This window comes from Muntiacus reevesi, chromosome 3, assembly GCF_963930625.1.
Source record: "Muntiacus reevesi chromosome 3, mMunRee1.1, whole genome shotgun sequence".
NCBI lineage: Eukaryota > Metazoa > Chordata > Mammalia > Artiodactyla > Cervidae > Muntiacus > Muntiacus reevesi.
In genome coordinates, this window is record NC_089251.1 from 171,891,551 (window position 1) to 171,917,469 (window position 25,919).

At 44.6% G+C, this 25,919-nt stretch overlaps 1 protein-coding gene across 1 annotated transcript in view; it reads right to left on the reverse strand.

Moving 5' to 3' along the window:
* The window catches only part of PPP1R14C (protein phosphatase 1 regulatory inhibitor subunit 14C), a 79,770-nt gene extending 54,972 nt beyond the window's left edge, over positions 1 to 24,798 (reverse strand). Inside the window, exon 1 of the mRNA XM_065931127.1 lies at positions 23,931 to 24,798. Within this exon, the coding sequence (XP_065787199.1) occupies positions 23,931 to 24,242 (312 nt within the window). The 5' untranslated portion in view covers positions 24,243 to 24,798. The remainder of the gene's footprint in view (positions 1 to 23,930) is intronic.
* Positions 24,799 to 25,919: the final 1,121 nt, after the last annotated feature.

The window sequence follows — 25,919 nt, forward strand, 5'->3', positions numbered from 1 at the left end:
GAGCCTGGCAGGTTGCAGACCTTGGGGTCACAAAGACTCGGACACGACTGAAGCGACTTAGCGAGGGTGCCCCTTAGAGACGGAGACAGCCGCCAGGGTGGCTCATCCAGACTGGTCAGCAGGTGGCTGTCAGCGTCATACCCCAGCCCCACACTCTGTCACCTAGTGGTGACCAACAAGGACCCTCTTGTTCATCCCAATCATGAGAACTCTTTCCCCCCACCTCAAACCAGGTAACCCAATCAAAGGATAAACCCACAAGAAAGGGTGGGATCCCCACAGGCCATGACAGGCTAGAGCTCCAAATATTTCCAGAGGGGTTTTAAATTCTTTCTTAGAGTAACTAGTGACTTATGTGTGGATGGTTTAGAAATCCTGTTATTAAAGGGAGAACTTCAGAAAGTTCAGGACCCACTGGAGCAAACCAAATGGTGATTAAAATACCACAAGTATTTCTTTCTTTTTTGAACCTGTGGTACAAACTGCTTTTCCCAAACACACCGGTGGTAAGACATCTGAGTTTTACTTTAACCGTTTCTGCTGAAATAAACAATCAGCCTGAAACCTTTTGACTGAAACACACAGTCAAAAGCTGTGTGTTATGGTTACCCAGTAACGCAGGGTTGAATGCTGTAAAATGATTAAGCGTTAGAACAAACAAACTGGACAAAGTAAGAGTTCTGGTAATTGGCTACATTCCTACTGGGGGAACCAAACCACCACCCGGGAAATGTCAGAGTGACTTCCTTGCAGTGAGAAATGCCCACAAATGCCAAGCTAGGAAGCTTACCTTTATTTGTGCTTTTTATGGTTGAAGTAATATTTTACAAGGAAATTACTGTGCAGTCATGAAGAGAGAGGAGTTAAATATTTATGAAGACTCACAATATAAACAAACTCACTTTCTCCAAAATATGCTCAATGTATCAAGTTTCTGTATCCTTAGCACAGGCTCACTCTGCTCTCACGAAAAGAGGAGGTGGGTTCTGTGACACCTGCTGGCAAGGACCCCAGTGAATCAGAACCAAGAGATCCACAGGGAACAATCCTTCCCACCCCACCAGCTGTTCTGCAGCCCTCGGTAAGTTACTGAACCTCTCTGTGCCTAGTTTCCACCTTTTTAAAAATGGGACCAGTGATAGAATCCAGGGGCTTCCCAGGTGGTGCTAGTGGTAAAAAAAAAAAAAACCTGCCTCCCAATGCAGGAGGCATAAGAGACATAAGTTCCATCCCTGAGCTGGTAAGATCCCATGTAGGAGGGCATGGCAACCCACTCCACTGTTCTTGTTTGGAGAATCCCAAGGACAAAAGAGCCTGGTGGGCCAACAATCCATGGGGTCGCAGAGTTGGACACAACTGAAGCGACTTAGCATGCTCACACACCTCATAGGTTTGTTAAGAGGATAAAGAGTTAATATGAAGAAGGCTCAGTGTTGTTTGGGTTTATTTGCTCAATAGAGATTAAGTGCCACAGTAGCACCATTAGCAACATTCAAACCATTCATGGTATGTTTCAAGTAGCATGAGACCAAAAAGACAAATCCTTCATTATTTATCATCAAGTGACATTCCAGGAAATCACACTTACTTATTAAAACACATCTATTCAACAGAGAACATTTGCTGGACTTTTTGGAGGACAAAATATCTTATGAACCAATGTTACTATCCTCTAGGAGCTTAGAGATGAATTAGGAAGATAAGATACATACACATAAGAAACCACACCACAGGCAGCAGATGGGAAGTGCCAGCTGAGCAATGCTATCACATTCATTTTTGATTCCCTGGTGGCTCAGATGGTAAAGCGTCTGCCTACAATGCGGGAGACCTCAGGTTCAATCCCTGAGGTTCAATCGCTCAGTCAGGAAGATCTCCTGGAGAAGGAAATGGCAACCCACTCCAGTATTCTTGCCTGGAAAATCCCATGGACAGAGAAGCCTGGTAGGCTACAGTCCATGGGGTTGCAAAGAGTCAGACAGGACTGAGTGACTTCACTTTCATAGCTATAAATACTAAGATGTGTTGGGCAGACTGTGTGTGTGTGTGTGTGTTACTCGCTTGGTTGTGTCCGACTCTTTGTGACCCCATGACTGAAGCACACCAAGCTCCCCTGTCCTTTATTATCTCCCAGAGTTTGCTCAAACTCATGCCCATTGAGTTGGTGATGCCATCCAACTACCTCATCCTCTATAGGCTTCCCTGGTGGCTCAGAGAGAGAAATATGAGGGAAGAAGTCAAAAACAAACTCCAGTAAATACAGTGAAATATTCTAGATTAGGTCTTGGAAGAGGAAAAGGACCTAATCTAGGGGGGAAACAACAACAACAAGGAAATCCGAAAAAAGACTGTAGTTTAGCTAACAGAATTAATATTACACTGAGGTTGATTTCTTAGTTTGGCTATATGTACTAGATTACATCCTCTATGGACTTCCCTGGTGGCTCAGATGGTAAAGTGTCTGCCTACAATGCGGGAGACCTGCGTTCAATCCCTGGGGCGGGAAGATCTCCTGGAGAAGGAAATGGCAGCCCACTCCAGTACTCTTCCCTGGAAAATCCCATGGATGGAGAAGCCTGGTAGGCTACAGTCCATGGGGTCATGAAGAAGAATTGGACACAACTGAGCGACTTCACTTTCACTTTCACTAGACTACAAGATGTTAGCATCAGAGGAAGCTGAGCGAATACAGATATGAGAAAAATTAACACTATCTTTGCAGTTCTCTCTATCCAAATTGTGTTGGGGCTTGGGGTAAGGTGATGGGAGAGGGAGAGTGTGGAAGGGAAGAGGAAGCAGAAAGAGGAGATGGGAGGAGGAAGACAAGGGGAGAGGAAGGGGGCAGAGAAAGGGTGGGAAGAAGGCAAGAAGGGGGCTAAGGAAGAGGGGAGAACCGAGGGGGAGAGACCAGAAGACAGAGAGGGAAAGCGGAGCATTTTTTCTCTTTAGTGTCCTGAGGAAAACAGTGGCTCTACATGTGTAAGCAAATTATTTCAGATAACCAATACTGACACTCTTTGTCTAAAATTTGCTCAAAATGTGCCTTCTGAAGCAGAGGCTATCGATAGCATTGACCGTTTTCTCGATAACTCGGGTCAGACGTCCTATGCGTTGCGCTGCCACCCTCCAGGCCCCCAGCACGCACACAGTTCTTTGTCTTCTGGGAAGATGGCGCCAATCTCCTGAGCTTTTTATAGCTTCCCTGTCAACCCCCTACTGTCAGGCTGTCAGCTGTCACTTCGAGACGTTCTCCCAGTACTTACATCTAGCAGCCTTCTTTGTGGCTTCTAAATCTGAATGAACTAAGAAATCAAGCTTGTTAGAACCCTGGCTAAAGGAAGAGGAAATGAGCTCCTCCACAAAAGGAAGAACAGATTCTCCAGGGTGGCTCCTTGGCTTCCCAAATCTACTCCTTCTGCTTTCTTCCAGGTCCATCTCTGTATTCCAAATGAGTGACCTCCAGAGAGGTAAGATTTCACTCAGTAGGTGAAAACATTCCATGGAGACAAATTAAAAAAAGAAAACAAAAATAAAAAGCCAGCGTTCACTAAATAAGAGAGGGAAGAAGTCAAAAACAAACTCCACTAAATACAGTGAAATATTCTAGATTAGAAATATTCTAGAAAGCCCTGTCTGTAAGTGATAATGGAGAGCACGGACGCCCAGTTCTCTGGCCAGTCTCTCTTTCCTGAAGCAGAGGACAGAGCCAGCCCTGGCCCTGCCCCAGGGCTGCCTGTCCCAGTGTCCACAAAGGGCTCTGAGCAGCTGGAACTGGAAACCACCAGAAACAGGCGGCGGTGGCCAAGAAAATGCTGGCAGAGGCGGCCCAACCTTCCAGCAGCTACTGCGGGCCGGGGCGGGGTGCGGGGCGGGAACTGGCTCCAGCTTCCAGCATCTGCTGAACACACCCCACCTCGTTCACATCCCTGGAGGAGGGAGGCGAGGGGCAGAGAGGCCCTGGGCCGTGAACCGCGGCCCCAGCAGAACGGAGCAAGATGGCGGCCACGAGAAGCCGTCAGCCAACGGTCGCCAGCGGATAGGTGTGAGGGGCGGCACCAGCCTGAGACCCGCCTGCTATGCAACGCCAACTCCCCCGCCAAGCACAATGCCAACCGCCTGAAAAGGCACGTCTCTACTCCTCTGAACGTGGTCTTTGCACTGGCACTGAATTCTGAAAATAAGAAATATATTTCACCGCTCACTAAATTCACAGGATGAAATAATGTGCTTTAAAACGTTTTTGTTTACTCTCTTTTCTTCTGTAGGGTTTTGTTTTAAAATATTCTGATAGCAACATAAAAGCTCTAATTCATAGGCTTGTGGCCTGTTTACCCAAACTGTCGCACATACAAAACATTTTTAAATAACTATAATAGAACCACAAAGCTACCCCAGAAATAGAAAATTCCAAAAATTACCCTCCTCACACTGGAACGTTTAACTTATAAAGAAAGAAACAACAAATGCTCTAAAATCAAAAACAGAAACTCTGGAAAGAATCCCTCAATTTCATAGTTCTACTTCAGGCCTGACACACAGTAGGCCCACAACAAATATTGATTGGGTAGATGACTGGATGGTTGAATAGACGAAGTCCTATTGACTAGTCTGAAGCTAACCGGTCTTCCCTAGGACTGTGACCAATAGGACTTATCTAAAACCATATTTGGACCTGTTGAAGAAATATAATCAAGTTGTCAAGGCAAGTCTTCTCTAAAATCAAATCGGAGAACCTTCTGTTTGAGTCTGAACTTAGGGATTTTACACACTATTGCTGAAAAGGCAAGTTCAGAGCTGACTATCAACCAGCTGATACCTACTGACCATTTCCAGTGTGTAGGCCATTGTGCCAGAAACGGAAGATGGAGTATAGTAAGCACAATGGGAAGATCCAACCCAGCAAGAAAACACACCATCAGAATCTAAAGTAGCACCCCCCTCCCCACACACACAAGGTCCTTGTTTCTTGACTATAGCACAGTAGGGAAGAGGATGAGCTTTTCAATGAATGGTGCTGGGTCAACTGGATGTCCCAAAGGGAAAAAAAATGAATCTTGAGGTCTATAGTATACCATCAATTTCAGGTAGATTATAGATCTAATTATAAAAACTAAAACAATGAAGGATCCAAAAGATAACATTGGAGAATATCTTCATGACCTTAGACCAGATAAAGATTTCTTAAACAGGATGCAAAATACACTAAGTACAAATGAAAAAACTGGTAAACAGGACAATATCAACATTAAGAACTTCTGTTCATCAAAAAACACTTAGACATTACAAGACTGGAAAAGGCAACTTACAAAGTGGGAGAAAATATATACACTACATATTTCTGACAAATGACTGACATTTAGGATGCATAAAAGATTAGTATCCAGGATATATAAAAGTCAGTAAGACAACTCAATCAAAAGTTTATTTTTTAATGGGCAAAAGAGTTGAACAAGTATTTAAAAAAGAGAATACCCTGAGGGTCAAAAACATAAAAAAGGACTGAACTTTATGATAAATGCAGATAAAACCACAATGTGAAAACACTGTACACCTAACAGATAGTTAAAATGAAAGAAAATACCAAGTGATGGCAAGGATGTGAAACAACTGGAACTTTCAGATACTCTGGTGGGAATGTAAGTCACTGTCATTACTTTGGAAAATTGTCTCGGAATATCTAGCAAAGCTGAGCATATGTATGCCCTGTAAGCCAGCAATTTCACTGCCGTGTATACCACCCAACAAAAATGCAGACATATGTTCACCAAAAGACACATGCAATAATGTTCACAGCAGTTCACTTCAGAATAATTCCAAACTAGAAACCTCCCCAATGCCCATCGAAAGCAGAACACATTAAAAAACAACTGTGATGTATTCATACATCAAACACTGTACAGTAACTCAAATGGATAAACCTCAATGGCGTGCAATGACTTGGATGTATTTAACACAATGCTGAACAAAAGACATAAAAGTTATTTAAAAAGGCAATCAGTTATTTAAAAAGGCAATCCCCCTTGCAGGCGAGGGTAGGGGGTATACTAATGATGGAAAGAGGGTAGAACAGGGACTCGTGTGGCACCAGCAATGTTCTGTTTCTTGATCTGGATGAATCGTGGTAGATTCAATTTGAGACAATTCATCAACCCGTACACTTAGGATTTGTGTACCCTGTCTGTTATAGTACAAGAAAAAGTTTAAAAAAAAAAATGCTCTCACTCATGATCTCATCTCACAATTTTTTCTGTCTCTAGTCCCTTGATTATGTCAAGGTCCATCTTGCCTCGGGGTCTCAGCATTAACTGAATCCTACTGCAGAAAAACTCAGCCTCTCCTGTCTTTGCACAGCTGATGTCAACTCTTATTGTGTAGGTCCAGGTTCAAATGCAATGGACTTCCTCAGCGAGGCCATCCCTGGTACCAGCAAGCTAGCCACACTCATTCATTCTCTATTCCATTAGTCTGTTTTATTTCTTCCACAGCACTTCTCACGGGCTGAAACCATTTTGTTTTACTCTTGGGTATCTGGTTCCAGAGCACTGTGCACAAACACTGTCCTCCAGTTGATAAAGTTATTTCCCACAGGGAAATATGGGTTAACAATTCCGATAACTGCTGTACATGTACGCCACAACTGCACAATTAAGTGAATGGATGGCAGGTGGTGGGAACCTCAATTTTCTCACTGATGGAATAAAAATCTACAGATGAGCAAGAGAAAGAGGCTAGACTAATGCACGTGGTAATGGATTCGAGTGGGAGACATCACCTTGAACTCATGTTTGGCTTAATATAGAGAGTGATGGTTGGTTACCTATAGAAATATTTACAGATATATGTATATACAATAGTTATTCACACATACCTTTCTTCACTCTGACAGCTGACAGACCCTAGAAACAATGACTCCAGTAGCCACACCTAGCATCCATGTCTTGGTTTCTAATACCATTCTTCTACAAAAAGAACTAAATTTCCTGGTAGAAATGGCTGATTCTATGCCTAGGGCAAAAAATACACACGATGAACTTGGAATATCTTGTAGCACCAGAGAGTAAAGAAGTATTAAACACACACAAACACACACAAACACACACGCACACACATACAATGATGGGAGTATGTCAAACATACAAACAAAGGAGCCAATTGAAACAGCTTCCAAAGCTGGAACAATTCAGACAATAAAATAAATACAGAAGGAATGAATTTTAACCCAAAGTACACAATAAATACCCACAGCCCACATAGATTTAAATAAATTATTGGCTAAATAAACAAGTGGGAGAGAGGAGACAAATGTCCCACGCAGAAGAATTCCATATAACTTATGTAGAAATCTAAGGAGTTGGAGCATAAGTCCCTCTCCTTAGGTGTGAAGGAACCTGGCAGACACTATACCAGTCAGGTGATCAAGATCAACATCAACAGTGATAAGTCCTGTTGATAAGAAGTCCCTTGACAGGATGTGATGAGAACTACCCTTCACCTCTGCGATTTTCCTCCACCAAACCCATAATCCCAGTCTAATTATGAGAAAAACATCACACAAGTCTCGTTTGAGGGGCATTTAACAAAATACCTAACAGTACTTCACACAAATGTCAAAGTCATGAAAAATGAGAAGCAGCTGAGCAACCACCATAGTCAAGAGGAATCTAAGGAGACACTGACAACTAAATGTAACATGGTATCTTGGGTGAATTCTGGAACAGAAAAAAAAGACTCTGGATAAAAACTAAGGAACCTGAATAAAGTATGAATTCTAGTTAAAATAATGTATTGATATTGGTTCATTAATTGTAACAAATGTACCATACTAATTTAAGATGTTGCTAATAGGTAACTGGTTGCAGAGTATATGGAGTTCAGCTCAGTTCAGTCACTGCTATATCTGACTCTTTGCGACCCCATGGACTGCAGCAAACCAGACTTCCCTGTCCTTCACCATCTCCCAGAGTTTGCTCAGACTCATGTCCGTCGAGTCAGTGATGTCATCCAACTGTCTCACTCTGTCATCCCCTTCTCCTCCTGCCTTCAATCCTTCCCAGCATCCGGGTCTTTTCCAAAGACTTGACTCTTCACATCAGGTGGCCAAAGTATTGGAGCTTTAGCGTCAGTCCTTCCAGTGAATATTCAGGGTTGATTTCCTTTAGGATTGACTGGTTTAATCTCCTTGCAGTCCAAGGGACTCTCCAAGAGTCTTCTCTAACACCACAGTTCAAAAGCATCAATTCTTCCGTGCTCAGCCTTCTTTATGGTCCAACTCTCACATCCATACATGACTACTGGAAAAATCATAGCTTTGACTAGATGGACCTTTTTCAGCAAAGTAATGTCTCTGTTTTTTAATATGCTCTTTTGGTTTGCCATAGCTTTTATTCTAAGGAGCAAGCATCTTTTAATTTCATGGCTGTGGATCTCCGCAGTGATTTTGGAGACGAAGAAAATAAAGTCTGTCAACTTAGTTTGGAATACTACATTCATAATTTTTCAGTAAATCTATAAACTTTTATTTTTAAGTGGGCCCAGAAGAAGGTGATTGCAGGACTGGTGGATGGATATTGGAAAGAGGGAGAGATGGATGGCAAAATGACTGATGGGAGGATGGGCGGAGGGCAGGATGGCTGATGGATGGAAAATGGGTTGAGTGGCTCCAGAAAGCAGGGCAGACAACACTGCTGAGAGCACAGAAGATGAGAAATGAGATGGGCATGAGGGTCTCAGCTCTCTGGAGGGCATGAGCCTCATTGGTAGAGAGGAGAGACAGCCACACAGCAGTGAGCTGCGAGTGAGCAGAAGGGAGCTGACAAGCTCCCTGTTGTGTGTGTGTCTGACTCTATGCAACTTCATAGACTGTAACCCACCAAGCTCCTCTGTCCATGGAATTCTCCAGGCAATAATACTGGAGTGGGTAGCCATGCCCTTTGCCAGGGGACCTTTGATCTGGGCAAAAAAGAAGAAGAAATAGGGAGAGTCTTCTGTGTATGCATGTCTGGCACTTTACTGAGGCATCATTTTCACACCATGAAATGAACAGATTTTCAGTGTCTAGCTCTGTGACTTTTGAAGGAAAGGCTGAAGATGAAGAAGTAAATCCCTCCTTGAGCAGCAGGATGGAGGCTCCTGAGAGAAGATGAAAGGGTTGCTCACTCACACTCATGCCCACCAGGTCTGCTCAGAACTCAAGCTGGCACCGTAGAGGCAGCTGAGTAGGACAGTGTCTTAGTCATAACAGTTGGCTTGAGAATTTGGATTGCACTTTGCTGTTTTGTATGTTCTCTGTATCTCATTCTTTGCCCTCCTTGACTGCTCTAAATTGCTTTAAGCAAGGCAATTTATAGTACAGTGTCAAGGATAAATAAACTAGTTCCTCTTTAGAATAATGAGTGAATTCAACTGACAGATCTTCCACATATTAAAGGCAACCTACTATCCCTCTCTGAGGTTTAATATGGGAATATTCCAGTTTGAGATGTGACTGTCAACTAAATGCTTTTAAAGTCTCAGGCTAGTTTGGGTGATGGTCTGTTTACCTAGATACACACACACACACACACACACACACACACACACGCACACACACATCCTTTCATCATGTAAACATCCATCCATATAAACTGCTTCTGGCATAAGATTACTAAATATTGAACCATCTGGGTTTGATGAAGAAATGGAATATTTTAGCTTAACAAAAGGCACTTGTCTACCAGAGATAGTACATGCTATTTTCTTTTTAGTTGTAATATTTGTAGATTGTTATCATTATAGCAAGCCTAATCATGTTTTAGCACCAAATCAATGACTCATTTTCTTTTGACTTGTTAAAGAGCTGCCACACCCCATCACAAGCAGGAGAAAAACCAGTTGACTAATTAGATCTGTTATGTGCAATATTAGCTCATGAGAACAGGAAAGTCATCTTTACCAGTCTGAAAATGCAACACCTTACCTGCTTGCCTTGAAACAGACTCTATTCAATTAATATTTGCAGAAATGAATAAAGCAGCTCTGTCAGTAGTACTACTGACAAAGAAAACATAAAAGATATTAACAGATGGTTGACCACAGCAGCTCAGGACAAAAATATTCCTTAGCAGAAGCAAAAGATGTTGTTTAGGATTTTTCACATTTTATTTGCAAGAAGCATTATTTCTTTACTTCATGTCAAAGATAATATTTGGAATTTTCAAATATGAAGGATAAAATACCTACTCTGTATCTTATGGCTTATTTAAAGTGAATTTCCAACTTTTTACTTCCAAACTCCATGTAAGTGGATAAATGGAGAACATAAGAACCCCAATGCTAACTGCGCATGCAAACCTAGCAAAACAAAATAAGTTGTACACTTAACTGTGATATGTACTTGAAAACAAATGGATTTGAATTTTTCTAAAGAAACAGCTGAATCCGGTAAATGATTCTTCTGAAAAATAACAGAATGCTATAAATTGTTCAACTAAGATGCAGAATATTTGAAAATAAATAAAATAAATCAAGCAGAAAAGTTTTACCTGATGTATTGGTCAAAAATGCTAGAACACATGGAAATGATCAGTGGGTGAAGGTGAAACTAATGTTCACGGTTTCCAAGAACTGCTTCTGAGTCTTGTTCTTCTTACTGGCAATTTAAACTTGGGCATGTTACTAAGCCGCTCTGAGACTCAATTTTCTCATTTAGAAATAGGATGACCACTTACATCACAGAGCTTTTGCATGGATTGAATGGGATTATCTGATGGGGCTTTATGGATTCTATCATAAAACAAAATAAACCAATATTATAAAGAGCAATCAATTCTGCTTTCCACTTTCTACCAGAAGTGTCTATGAAAAAAAATCTTGATTTCATTTTTCTATCCTGTCATGTTAGTTCTAAATCTAACTATAAAGTGACATTCCAGGAATAAATTCCCCAGTGAAAATTAATTTGTTGAGTACAGATTTCTTCAGCCTCTTATTTAGGCTAATTTATGCTCCTCGCCTTTTTAAAAATTTATTTCCTAAATCTGCCGCACTTTCTCTCTCGAATGCTCATTTTAGATCTCAACACAAATCCTCCTCAAGTTAAAATAAATACCACCATTAGTTAATTACAAGCTGCCAAGATAAAGGACAAATAATTAGAACTGGAAAAGTCCCCAACAGCCAATATTAAAAATTATATGCCTAAAAGCTTTAAGTCAGATACGTCAGCTCTTCTTAAAGGTTAGCCCAATTAAATGCAAAAAAAAAAAAAAAGGCAGATAAGACTAGCTCTGAATATCTGCACCGTTAGATTTCAAATTCAACTTGGAAGTCAATGGTAGGGGGGAAGTACTGGGGGGGGAAGAGGGTTTCTCTTTTTTTAAAAGCCTTCTCAATTTGATCCTTCTCATTCAAGTGGCATCACACAAGAGATTATGCAAGGCAAGGGTGGAGACACTCTCTTTAACTACTGAAGTGACTATGGAAATCAGATGATCTTTGGGTGAACTAGTCTAATTGTCTCAGGTTTGTCTTGAAAGGAAAGACCCTCTATTACTGCTTCCAGCATCACCCGCCCTTTAATAAATCTCCTTTTCCCCAGTGCACATCTGGATTTATTATAGAACCTCTAAAGATCAGTCAAGGAAGTCCTAGACTCCCCCCCCCCCCTTTTTATTTAAGATGAGGAAAGAAAACCTGAAAACAAAAGCCTATCATGACTATGACTCACCAAGGTCGTCTGGCTGGTAAGCGGGCTGCCCATTAGAACAGAGGCCAGGTCATTCCCACAATCTCATATTAGAAACATATTTTGAGTCATAGGTTTCATAGACACCAGCAAGGTCCCACACAGCCCATAAATGATAGAGCCTGCCCTGTTTATTCATTCCTGAAGTTCAGTTATTAAATGATGATTTTCTCTTACTTAAGACCTTACTTTCTATTAAAATGAAAGATAACATGTTTTTAATCATTTGCACTATAATGTCAGTGAATTTAAGATAATCTTCCTGAAAGCAGGCTTAAAGCAAAGGAAGAAGGAAACGACCAGTAGGCAGTAAATTTGTTGTGGCTGTTCAGTCGTTAAGCTGTGTCTGACTCTTTGCGATCCCATGAACTGCAGCAAGTCAGGCTTCCCTGACTTTCACTATCTCCCAGAGTTTGCTCTCATGTCCATTGAGGCAGTGATGCCATCCAACCATTCTCATCCTCTGTTGTCCCCTTCTCCTCCTGCCATCAATCTTTCCCATCATCAGGGTCTTTTCCAGTGAGTCAGCTCTTTGTATCAGGTGGTCAAAGTACTGGAGCTTTAGCTTCAGCATCAGTCCTTCCATTGAGTATTCAGGATTGACTGGTTGGATCTTCTTGCAGTTCAAGGGACTGCAAAATTGCAAAATTCATCTGTTGTAACTTTGGCCCTGAATGTGATGGTATTGGAAGATGGGTGTGTGGGAAGTGATTGATGTGCTCTGTTCAGGTCAGTTCAGTCTCTCAGTCATGTCTGACTCTTTGTGACCTCATGGACTGCAGCACATCAGGCTTCCATTTCCATCACCAACTCCTGGAGCTTGGTCAAACACATGTCCATTGAGCTGGTGATGCTTTTTAACCATCTCATCCTCTGTAGTCCCCTTCTCCTCCTGCCTTCAATCTTTCCCAGCATCAGAGTCTTTTCCAATAAGTCAGTTCTTCACATCAGATGGCCAAAGTATTGAAACTTCAGCTTCAGCATCAGTCCTTCCAATGGATAATCAGGACTAATTTATTTTAGGATGGACTGGTTTGATCTCCTTGCAGTTCAAGGGACTCTCAAGACTCTTCTCCAACACCATAGTTCAAAAGCATCAATTCTTCAGCACTCAGCTTTCTTTATGGTCCAGCTCTCACATCTATACATGACTACTGGAAAAACCATAGCTCTGACAAGATAGACCTTTGTCAGCAAAGTAGCGTCTCTGCTTTTTAATATGCTGTCTAGGTTTGTCATAGCTTTCCTTCCAAAGGGCAAGTGTCTTCTAATTGCATGGCTGCAGTCACCATATGCAGTGATTTTGGAGCCCAAGAAAATAGTCTGCACTGTTTTCATTGTTTCCCCATCTATTTGCCATGAAGTGATTGGACTGGATGCCATGATCTTGGTTTTTTGAATGTTGCATTTTAAGCCAGCTTTTTCACTCTCCTCTTTCACCTTCATCAAGAAGCTCTTTAGCTTCTCTTCACTTTCTGCCATAAAGGTGGCAGAAAATTGGTTCAAAATTGGGAAAGGAGTATGTCAAGGCTGTATGTTGTTACCCTGCTTATTTAACTTATATGCAGAGTACATCATGGGAAATGCCAGGCTGGATGAAGCACAAGCTGGAATCAAGACTGCCAGGAGAAATATCAATAATCTCAGATATGCAGATGACACCACCCTTATGACAGACAGAAGAAGCAAGAACTATAATTCTACAGCCTCCAGAATGAAAACCACAATCACAGAAACTAATTAAAGTCATTCCATTGATCACAGCCTTGTGTAACTCAATGAAGCAATGAGCCATGCTGCACAGGGCCACCCAAGATGGATGGGTGGAGAGTTCTGACAAAACGTGGTCCACTGGAGAAGGGAATGGCAAGCCATTTCAGTATTCTTGCCTCAAGAACCCTATGAGCAGTATGAAAAGGCAATAAGGAAATGTATTGAAAACACATATGCAACTACAAACAGGAGAGAGTTGTTGCCGTCAAAGGACCTCCAAGGATGTAGATGCCTCCATTCTCTTCCTATAATGGACAGGGTTCCTTTACTTTCTCTTTTTCTCTTACCTAATTTAAATGGATGATGGCGTCTTATTCCTCTTTCCCCATCTATGCAAATGTCTGTTGGAATGAATGAATAAATGAATATTCTTGCCCTTCACAAGTCTTTCCACAGTTTGCCCCAAGAATTCTTTCAAAAAGGAAAAGCCCTTCTGTGATCATTTTATCCTCAACCATAAAGTGATGCTTTAGAGACTAAATCACACTCTGGTCTCCTTGTTTCTCAGCTTTTACGCAGTGGAACAGATTTCCAAAAATGCCAGTGCTGACTAAGAAAAACCTGGTGAGAATTTATTGGCATGAACTTTTAAGCAGAGGCAGGAATCCTGGCTTTCATTCCTTGTTCCATCAAGACATGTGTGAGCCTGTTGCTCTGAATCTTATCTGCTGCTGGAAAAGCCCGCACCTCTTCCCAGTACAGCAAGCATCTCCACTCCCAAAGAAGTGAACAATTACTGTGCAAACAAAGTAATATTCTTGTACATAATGAAAAATTAAAATTACAGAGAAGAATGGCAGTAATGTGTGATTACTCCCTTTGAAGACTTTTATGACCCGTGCATCAATGCCTTATTCCATCATAATACTCTTTTAATTCGCCGTTTCAAAAAACTGTGTGCTGGGTTGCTCAGTCATGTCCAACTCTTTGTGGCCCCATGGACTGTAGCCCGCCAGGCTCCTCTGCCCATGGAATTTTCCAGGCAAAAAAAAAACAAAAAAACCTGCATGGATATAATTCCTAACCATGAAAAAGAACCAAAACTTCATCAAGGATAAAAGAGAAGCTTTGGGTTTTTTTTTTTTTTTTTGGCCATGCTGCATGCTGTATATGGGATCTTAGTTTCCTGACCAGGAATTGAACGCAAGTCCCCTGCAGTGGAAGCGTGGAGTCTTAACCACTAGACCACCAGGGAAGTTCCAAGAAGAGCAGGTTTTTAATACAGGCAGAGTCATACTACATCAATGCACTTAATTTGGGAGCTGTACTTCTGACATGCACGGCACCAGAAGATGCTTCCAACTGGTCTAGTGGGCCAGTTTCTGCGTCACTCACTTGACAGCCAGGTCCTAGGCCCCTGAGTGCAGACAGGATGAAGAGGCCACCCAGGCTGCAGGGACCACAAGATTCCACCGTTACGAAGCTGGCAGCAAGGCCAGGGGACAGGATTACAGAAAGGTGCTGAGACACGGGTAGGCACAAGCCGGCAAAGGCCTGTCGGCCAGCTTGCCGGGGACAGCACCTGTCACAGAGGCTTCCCGGAGGAGAACAGGTAAGAGGTAGACAGGTGAGGAGGAGGAGGGAGGGAGAGGTGACCCTGGCAGAGGGAGAAAGCAAGGGGGACAGGGTTCCCGCCTCACCTGCACTGGGATCTTGGTTGATAACCGAAGAAGCAGGGGTGGGGTGGGGACAAGAGATGGAACCAGAGAGGGGACCCCGAGTTTTGTCTCAAGCTGTACCCTGAAGGCTAGATCGGGTCAGGATTTTGGAAACACTCCAGCCACATGGACAGGGCTCCGAAGTTCTGGTGGGGAGGGAGAGCTGGAGGTGAGGGTTCAGAGGAGAAGACCCCAGCCCAGGAGCCGGAGACAGGGCTTCGCTCCAGCCTCCCCCCTGGAGCCGATGTTGCCTCTGACTGAGACCTGTGGCTCAAGGCCTCTGTACCGCAGTCTCTCGACCTCCCTTCCCGAGTTACTGCAAGGACAGAACTCGCGCTCAGCGAGGATCGGGTGTGCAGTAAGAACTTGAGACAAGCAGCTGGTGGGAGCAACGGCAGCATGGAGGCCATGTGACTCTGGTCACCGTGACCTTGGACAGGGACAAGGAGCAACTTCTCTGACCTCAGTTTCTTCCTCTACAATGCGAAGCAATGAAGATAATACTTCCCACCCCATAAAGTTACTGCCAGGATCGGCTGTTGGAGATAAAATGTATACATCACCTGGCCCTTGACTGAGAGCTATTTGAGTAGCAGAAGTAGTAATACCAGCAGCACCAGTAGAAGGATTGCAGTAGTACTAGTACTCGTAGTAGCAGGAATTTGAGGGACAAGAGACTCAAGAATCTCGTGCTATAATACAGGTGAGACGTTGTAAGGTGCTGGACTAAAGTGGTGGCAGTGAGAAGCCACGCAGTCAGATTCCAGGGCTCGAAGGAGCAGGCATCAACACGGTCTCCTGACTGCTGGGTGTGACCCGCAGGGAGAGGTCAGAGAAGGGAGCCAGTGTAATTTTGGCTGGGACACCTGCAGACAGCATGCCCGCCATCCACCAAGGGAACTGAGGAAGCGGGCAGGTTTGCAGAGGATGACAAGAAACTCAGCTTCAGAGCAGCTGAAGATGAGGCTCCCACCAGGCATCTGAATATGTCTGGTACTCCGAAAACAGATTAGGGCTAAAAATGGAGATTGAAGAGTTGTCAGTGTGTGAACAGTGACTGAAGCCACAGGAATATTCATATCACCCAGAAAGAAGATGTAGCAGTGGGAAGAAAAATAGAGAGAATAGAGTAGGGACCCAAAGACAGACTGGGTGTGACATCACTGAAGAGGAAGGCACAGGAAGAAAATGCAGAGAGGAGGCTGGAAGAGTCGTTAATGATTAGGATGAGACCCAGGAGAGATCTGCTTAGAGCAAAGGGCTCCCCAAGGAAATGCAGAAGGGCATCGAAGGCCTCAGAAGGTCAATGAAACAGAGACCCAAACAAACCCACTGGATTGAGAAGCAAGGAGAGCCTCAGGGAAACCGTGGCAGAAGCCGACATCAGATTGTAATGGATAAACAGTGGTGTCATGGAGGAGAGAGATCTGGAAAAATAGTAAGGGAAGGAGAAGATAGGGCCACAATCGAAGGAAGTACAGGATTGAAAAAGGAAAGCATTTTTGTGGTAGGGGGTTGTTGGTAACAAAAAGAAACACTGCAACTTGTGTGTGTGCTGGGGTGAAAAGGGGAGGCTGAAAAAGCAGCCGAGATAGGAGAGAAGTTAAGAGCCTGCTTGGGAGGGCAGTTGGCCTGGCTTGAACACGGGAGGCTGCGAGGGGCAGTTCAGGTAACAACAAAGGTACCTTGCAAAGCCAGATGAAGGTGTGAAATAGCCAAGTGCAGGAGACAAGAGATAGGAAAGTAGGCTACAAAATGCAATTATGCATATGGTGTGCAGATCACAAGGAAAATGAAACAGACTTCACTGCTCCCTCCATCTAGAAAGAGAGGACAGCTCTGAGGTGAGCAAGGGTACCCTAGGAAGCCAAGTTGTTTCAATGATGGGAGAAAAACAGAAGATACTGGAAGCAAACAGTTGCCAGAGATGAGAAGGGCAGGTAGGTTAGTGTGGTGAGGGGGACAGCAGAAGCAAAGGAAAAGAGTGAACAGGACACTGGAGGAAGAAGTTCAATTTTCAAATGAATTCTCTCAATCTAAGCTTAAAAATCAATCAGCTGCAGCTACCGTCTTTAAGTTCCTATTTCAGATAAATAAGTCAAGAAAGGTAGGTGTATATCCAAAAATGTTGAAATCAAACAGTAAAGATGCAAGAGCTTGATATGGATGGCTATTTAACAAAACCCTAAATTAGTATTTTTCCATAGCCAGAAGTATGATAAAGGAGCATCACTAAATAATCCAGGACTAAAACAACAATGACTTTTCAAAAGTTTTTTGAAGGTTGATCCTTTTTCATTCATTCACGCTAATGCTTAATGGTTGAAGAACTGAGCCCTCCTAGGGACACAGACGAAGAAAATTAAAATCAACACTGCCTTCAAACTGTTGATGCCTAAAGACCCCAATGCTGGGGAAGACTGAAGGCAAAAGGAGATCGGGGTGGCAGAGGATGAGATGGCTAGGTAGCATCACCAACTTAATGGACATGAATTTGAGCAAACTCAGAGAGATAGTGGAGGACAGAGGATTCTGGCATGCTGCAGTCCATGGGGTCGCAAAGAGTCAAACACAACTTAGTGACTGAACAATAGCAACTTCTCTCCACGCAAGTGAAAATTCACAAGGACTTCCAGAATAAGGAAGGAGCTAGAAAAAAAGAGAGGGATGATATTTGCTCATGTTCAAGTTCAAAGACATGTCAACACCTGTGACCCCATATCCATCTCCAAACTCTACCACTAACTAGGTATGAATACTTCATTTTCTTCCCCACTCCAGCCCTCCTGTATCATAGAGAATGATCAACAGTTAGTGGCTGGTTATGGTTCCAACTGGGGCTTCCCAGGAGGCTCAGTGGTAAAGAATCTGTCTGCCAATGCAGGAGATGCAGCAGGAAGATCCCCTGGAAGAGGAAATGGCAACCCACCCCAGTGTTCTTGCCTGGAAAATCCCATGGACAGAGGAGCCTGATGGGCTACAATCCATGGGGTCGCAGAGAGTCGGACACAACTAACTGACCGAGCACGCATGCATGCATGGTTCAAACTACACCGACTAAGTTCCACCTCCATGGTCTGACCCATTCAGAACTTTTAATGACCCCGCCAAGGGGCCAGGATGATTCCCTTAAACGCAGGGGAAAGTGGGGCTCAGCGAAGTTAATAAGGAAGTTGCCTCATCTCAGCACTGCTCAATGCAGGGGCCAACACCTCACTTCAAAGCATTGACTCTCTTAACCACTACCTCCACGTCAGATTTCCCCAACCATTGTTCCAAAGGGAACTTGTTAAGCACAGTTTTCTTTTCAGCCTTTGGCAATTTCAAATTCTTTTATTCACAGACTTTTAAACATGTTTAATTTAGTCCATAATATTTTACAGATTGAGTTTATGGTGTTTTCTTTAAGCAGTTTTTTTTTTTTTTAATTGGAGTACAGTTGCGTTACAACGTTGTATGTTTCCACTGCACAGCAAAGGGAAACCAGGCACATGGATACATACATCCCGTGTCCTTGGACTTCCTTCCCATTTAGGTGATCACAGAGCTATCGTTCCCTGTGAGTAGAGTTCCCTGTGCTACACAGAAGGTTCTCATTAGTTGTCTATTTTGTACGTTAGGGGCTTCCCTTGGAGGCTCACGCAGGAAAGAATCTGCCTGCAACACGGGAGACCCGGGTTTGAGCCCTGGGTCAGGAAGATCCACTGGAGAAGGGAATGGCAACCCACGTCATATTAGGGTATATTTGTCAATCCCAATCTCCCAATTCATCCCATCCCCCCTTCCTCCTTGGTATCCATTTTAAGCAGTTTGGTTGAAAAGCCAATTCATTCTCAAATAGCTACATAAGTGGGGATTCACCACATTATCCGCACATCATCTTCTAGACAGCAGTTTCTACCTTCCAGCAAAGCAAGCTAACTTGATGTTGTAGAGTGGGAGTTGAGAACAAAGTAAGGACCTGAACTGAAAAGAAGAGGCCTGATCCAGGAACAAACCCACAGATACCTGTGTCCCTCTGCATGCAACATCAGTCAACCCAGAAGTTACCACAGCTGCATCCGGGAGCAGGCAACCTACAGGGGTTCACAGAGAGTGCCAGGTACTGTCCCATCGCAGGAAGCAGTGGTTAGGGTACGTCTGGCTTTCTGGACACAGCCCTGCTCTCCTGTGTTCCAGCTGAGGGGCCTCAGGCAACTTCTAGACTTCTCTGAGCCTCAGTTTCCACATCCACGAAATGGGACTATCACAGGTTGTTATTAGGATTACATGAACCATACCTGATACAGAAAGTACTTAATAAATTTTAGCTTTGCCTCTTAAATATGTTTAAGTGTTTCCCTTTCAGGAGCAGTACTTTTTAAACGGCAGGTCACAACCCCCAAATGTGTGATGAAATCAATTTAGAGGATCAGAGCCAGCAATTCTGGTAAATTAAATAGAACAGAATATTGTATTTAAATATTAATAAAGTCATATTTTATATTAGGGGCTTCCCAGATGGTGCTAGTGGTAAAGAACTTGTCTGCCAATGCAGGAGACTTAAGAGACGTGGGTTTGATTCCTAGGTCAGGTAGATCCCCTGGAAGAGGACATGGCAACCCAGTCTAGTACTCTTGCTTGAAGAATCCCATGGACAGAGGAGCCTGGTAGGCTACAGTCCATGGGGCCGCAAAGAGTCAGACACGACTGAAGCGACTTGGCATGCATACATGCATGCATTTTATATTAACTTGGTAATTTTTCTTTTGCGTACATGGTAACATTAACTGGTCTTTGTGAATCTCTGCATCCATCCATGTGTCAGTGTAGGTATCAGGAAGCAAGGGAATTTCTTTCAAGGGCCACAATCAAAATATTTTGAGAACCACTGATTTACAGAATGAAGATGGTAGGGAGAAAGGGAAGATGAAAAAGTGTAATGTGCCAGAAACCACTTTTTAAAATGCAGACATCATGTTGAGGTTTGACAGAAAACAACAAAATTCTGTAAAGCCATTATCCTTCAATTAAAAAAATAAATAAAGTTTTTAAAAATGCAGACTGATGCTGGAAAAGGGAAGTCCTTCTGAATGGACAGTCAGGATCACCAGCGGATGCTCTCCGTGTACAAGTCTGTTTACGCCTAGGCTGCTGTGAGGGTTTCAGTAATCCGAGATTAACAACAGGCTTTTATTTCCAAAGCAAATCAAATTGCAAAACTGGAAGTACTGATGTTATCTTGATGCTGAGCAAGATGAAAAAATTGACATGACTTATCCAGTAAGTCCTCTTGCAATACTTGTCAAAGTAGACATTATGCCAGATATCAAATGCTCTTTAAAACCATCAGGGTTTGGAAGAGATATGAAAATGTCTTAAAACAGAAATCCTTACATGTTGATGTAGAGTTAACCTCGCAGTTCCAGGATAATCAAATTCCTAGGTGAAAATGTAACTACCTGTACAAGTAGACGAAATGGAAAATAACTATAAACATGACTATTTTAGAATCTATAAAGACATTTATGTTAATATCCAAAAGGCTGTGCTGTTTAACGATACTATGCTTAGACTGTGTAAGAAGGTTCACAGCCCTGGGCCACTCCTGCCACAGGCATTTTCCTGCAGAGTACCAGGTGGATTTACCCATCCAGGACCGGCAAGCCTCTATCTGGTTTTAGGCTACACTTCAGGTCCCCAGCATCCCCTGATCAAATACGCAGACACTTCCAAGACATGAACCAGGTCCTTCCAAGTCCTTGGTTGAAGCCAGAGGCATGGTTAGGGGATGGCAGAGGGTGTGGACAGACTGGACGTGCAAGTGGACACAATGCCCTTCACCAGGTAGGATGGTATCACAGGTGAACAGCCAAAGGAAGCAGGCCCTGGGCCAGGGAAAAAGGTTCTTTTGATCAGTTCTGAGCTCTGGGAGATCTGGGAATTCATGGTTCAAACCTTGCTTTCTGGGTAATTATGAAGATACAGTTGTCAAGGTAGGAGAAACCACATTTTAAAGAAACACTCAATAGCTTGATTCATGACTTTTAAACATTCAGACACATACTGTGAGGCCTCCATCTGTTCTCTTACACAGGACCCTGCAGAGTTAGAAGCAGGCTTGAGGGTTAGAACATGGACTCAGAGTCCATGCCATCTACCTAGTGCCATCCACAGCTATGGAGCTTGGGAAAGCCTCTTACTTCTGCTGTGTCTCCCAGTTTCCTTGTCTATAAAACTGAGAGGATAACAGCATCTTGTCCATGTGGGTTGTTGTAAAGACTAATGAATCAGTGTACACAAAGGGCCTAGAACAACACCTGGGATCTAATACAAGTACTCCATTAATTCTCTTTGTGTTATTCTCTATACAAAACTGATTGGCCACTGCAAACTCTAGATGAAACCACAGCCAGGAAGTTATTCTGTGTATTTCTCCCCCCACCCCCGACTCCTTTCTAATTTAAAATATCACACTTTATGGCACCCTAAAAGACCACTATTTCCTATTCTGAGAAGGACAGGTCAACTAACTGCTGGCCTTCTTGATGCAAGTTTTTCTGAAATTAGATATGTGTTCATCTAGAATGCACCCAACCTGGCAGACAGCTCAAGCCTCTGGCGGAGTTGAAGTCTGGCAAGTTGGCTTTCCATGTCAATTGCACACACACACCATTTGGACATTTCCTAACCTTCATATTCAGGAGATTCAGAGCTACAAACCAGTTAGGTCCTTCTCAATTTACACACCAGAGGCTGAAATACTTGAAACTATCAGCAAGGAAAGGCTACCAGACCAGAGAGCTGAAGCTAAAAATAGAGCCCTACTAGTGGAGAAAGAGATGGAAGAAGACAGTCCTTTATATGGCTACTTATTAGTCCACAGGCTTTTTATTATTCAGTGAAGGTGTAGCATCAGCAGAGTATTTATAAATTGCCAACATGACTTATAGCTCTTCAACCTAACATGACAGAACAAGCAACTTGAATCTAGAAATACCTGCCACATTTTAATAACAAGCTAGCAGCATATAGCATCTTGTGTCATTTTACCACAAAACCTCTCAGATCTCTAGCTGTTTGCTATATGTGGAGGTCTGCAATATGAGAAGCACAAAGAAAACCTGCAAGGTCAGATTTACCCTTTAAAATAGGTACCTAATCTACATGTTTAATATAATGAGCATTCAATCTTCCATCTTTTTCACCAGTTACTCTGAAGATTTTTGAAAATACATGATTTACCAAAGAGGCTGTAACTCTTTCCCAAGCTACATGTAATTGGTCTGCCATAAAAGGAGCATTACTAAAGCATAGTTAATTTCAACAGTAGTTTCTCTATTAACCCAAATCTTCCCTAAACCCAAAATGGAGCATAAAGACTAGTATGAAATAAATGAAAACTAACTGGATTCTACAGAGGCAAGACTGAGTCTTCCATCCACCCCCACAGTAACCCCATCAAAATCAAATATATTGTTTCTTTAAAGAGTTTTGCCAACTTCCTACTTAAAAAAACACCATAAACACTTTCGTTTTGGGCCAGTTTTTATTTACGCAATTAAAATGCTTTTATAAGAGCTGGGCTGGAGGAACAATATATTTTTACAAGCCCATTAGTCATATAGTCAAGCTTCATTATATCATAATCATTCATCAGGAGTCCGTAATGAGAATGCTGTTTCCTCGCGCGATGAGAATATTAAGGAAAATATGTATTCACAATAGGCCATAAAATGTGTGAAATCCAAACCAGAGGAAAAGCCAGTGGGTTCGTCTGGCTTTCATTTTTGCTGAAGAGGGTAACAGCCGGATGAAAGCAAACCCAGCTTTAACTCAGAAGCCATATCCTTAATTATTAACCCTCTTCATCCTTCCACCCTTTCCAAACTCCACTCCCTTAAGAGAAGTAGAATACTTCATTTAAAAGACTCTCCTGATCATTTTAGCTTCGGTCATTTTCCGGTAACCACAGTTTTGTTCCAGTTTGTTCTTAATATTTCTCCAAAAACACACCAACCGTTTCTCCTTACGCGGCAGACTTGCTACAGGCTTAGCCCCTGAACCGTGGGAAGTAAATGTCGCGGCGGAGGGGGAGCTGGGGAATTCCCAGCTCACCCGCAGGCTCCCTTCCTCCACCCAGCACCCTTCCAGGTTGCCCAAGGCTCTCATTCTGCGCCCATCAACGGGAGTAACTCAAACTGGGCAGGAAGAAAGAGACCTGCTTCAACAAAGCCCAATGCATGCAGCTTTGGTAAGGCAAGGGCTAATCGTGGGGACACGCGTCGGGGCTGGCTGGAACAGGGAACGCGTTCAGCTTATGGTTTTGTGATGTTATTTCAAGAACGCAAGGGGCCTCTGGGATCCCCAGAACCTCTCCTCTCGGTGAAGCGGCTTTCAGTCTCTTCCCTGCTCCCTCTCCACAAAACTCGGGCTTGCCAGGATCCCCAGAGCAGGGAGTTCTGTTCTTGCGCGCAGCTGGGTGAGCCCCTCCGAGCCCCACATTGGAAAGCTGCCGCTGAAGCCGAGGAGAGCCCAGGGTTGGGAGAAAGGCAGTGCGCTGAGCAAGACCCGACCCTCCCCACGACCATCACGGGGCCCCCCAGCTCTCCGGACACCCGGCAGCTGAACCCAAGCAGGATGCGCCCTGGCACCAGAGGGCACCCTGGGGAGAGAACGCGCCCCAGGAACCAGGGAGGCGCGCAGCCGGGAGTCGGAGCGCTGGAGAATTCCTGTGTTAGCACAACCGGGTGCGCGAGGCCCCCCACCCCGACCCTCCCGGCCCCGCGCCCAGGTACCTCGCAGCCATACAGCTGTCCCAGCTGCTCCACGATCCACTCCTCCAGCACCAGCCGTTTCCGAAGCTCCTTGCGGTCGTATTTTACCGTCACTTTTCCCTGCTGGTGGCGCCGCTGTTGCTGCTGCTGTTGCTGAGCGTGCCCGGCAGCAGCCGCGGTGGCCACCGGCGCCGAGTCCTCCCGGGAGGAGCCCGAGCCGCTGCTCGAGCCGGGGCTGCCGCCGGCGCCGCCCCGGGGACTCTGGAAGAAAACCCGCGCGCCGCCGCCCCCGGCCCCGCCGGCCGCCTCGCTGCTGCCCGTCGCCACCGACATGTCCCCGCGCGCGGAGGAGCCGGAGTGCGGCCCGGAGGAGGACAGGCGGAGCGCCAGGCGCCGCTACCACCTCGGGCCGGGCAGCGGCATGCGAGGGCTTCGCCGGCACCTGCTCCTCGCCGCCGCCCGCTCCGGGGAGGTCTGGAGGAGCACGGGCGGGGGAGAGCGGGGAGGAGGCAGGGGCGGGGACCCAGCCTTAAAGACGCCGCCGACGACCCTCTCGGTCCAACCGGGGAGGCGGATCCGGCGCCCGGCAGGCAGCAGCCAGGGGCGTGGGAGCTGCGCGCGGCGGAGCGAATGTGGGCGCGCAGACGACGCGGGCGCCGGGGTGTGGACACCGGGAGGACTGCCGAGGGTCTGCTGCCTGGGATGGCCCTCTGCGCGGATGACCGTGTTCTGTCCCCCGGGACACGAGGATTGCTCTTCTCCCGCCGTCCCGAAGCGCAGGAAACCCACCGCGGCCCGCGGCCTTGGCCAGCGCTGTGGGGTACTGACGATCGCTGGGGGAGGGGGCAGGCGACGCGGGAAGGGACTGAGCGGCAGGTCCCTGGCAAAGGTTTTTCCTCTCCCTCCCGCCTCCTGGGAGGGCGGGGACCTGTCTCCTCCCCTCCTGGCCCCACCCCACCGCTCCAAACACCCATCCCTGTTCATGCCGCTTTCTCCCTGCGTTTGTGAGAAAATTGACTAGGCGGTTTGTGCCAGGAGGCAATCCCGCGCCTGAAAGATACTCTCCAGACCAGTTTTTCTCCTCTTACACCGTGTCTCCTTTCTTCATAGGCAGAGCATGACGGTATCTTTATATCTAAAGGGCAGAAGACTCGCTGTCTCTTGGGCAAGAGACTGGGGACGCAAATCTTTCTCTGTCCCTGCTGGTTCCTGGTCTTCCATTTCTGGCATTGTAGTATTCTCTGCTGACCACCTCTCCTCTCTCAATACCATTGCCAAACAACCTCTTTTTAGCTAGGAAAATAACAGCTGAGACTACTTTTAAAACTTTATGCAGCCAGTTCAGTTCAGTTCAGTTGCTCAGTTGTGTCCGACTCTTTCAGATCCCATGAACCGCAACACACCAGGCCTCCCTGTCCATCACCAGCTCCTGGAGTCTGCCCAAACCCATGTCCATCCAGTCGGTGATACCATCCAACCATCCCATCCTCCGTCATCCCCTTCTCCTCCTGCCCTCAATCTTTTCCAGCATCAGGGTCCTTTCAAATGAGTCAGCTCTTCACATCAGGTGGCCAAAGTACTGGTTTCAGCTTCAACATCAGTCCTTCCAATGAACACCCAGGACTGACCTCCTTTAGGATGGACTGGTTGAATCTCCTTGCAGTCCAAGGGACTCTCAAGAGTCTTCTCCAACACCACAGTTCAAAAGCATCAATTCTTCTGCACTCAGCATTCTTTATAGTCCAGCTCTCACATCCATACATGACCACTGGAAAAACCATAGCCTTGACTAGATGAACCTTTGTTGACAAAGTAATGTCTCTGTTTTTAAATATGCTGTTTAGGTTGGTCAGGAAGGAAAGTTATGACCAAGCTATACAGCCAGGAAGAGTTATAAATGAATGAGTTTCTTATAAGGTTTAGGGCAAGGAGATGGAGCAGAAGTTATAAGCAGAAAACTGTGTGTGTATGTGTATAAAATTATTGGGAGACATGTATTTATGTGGTATC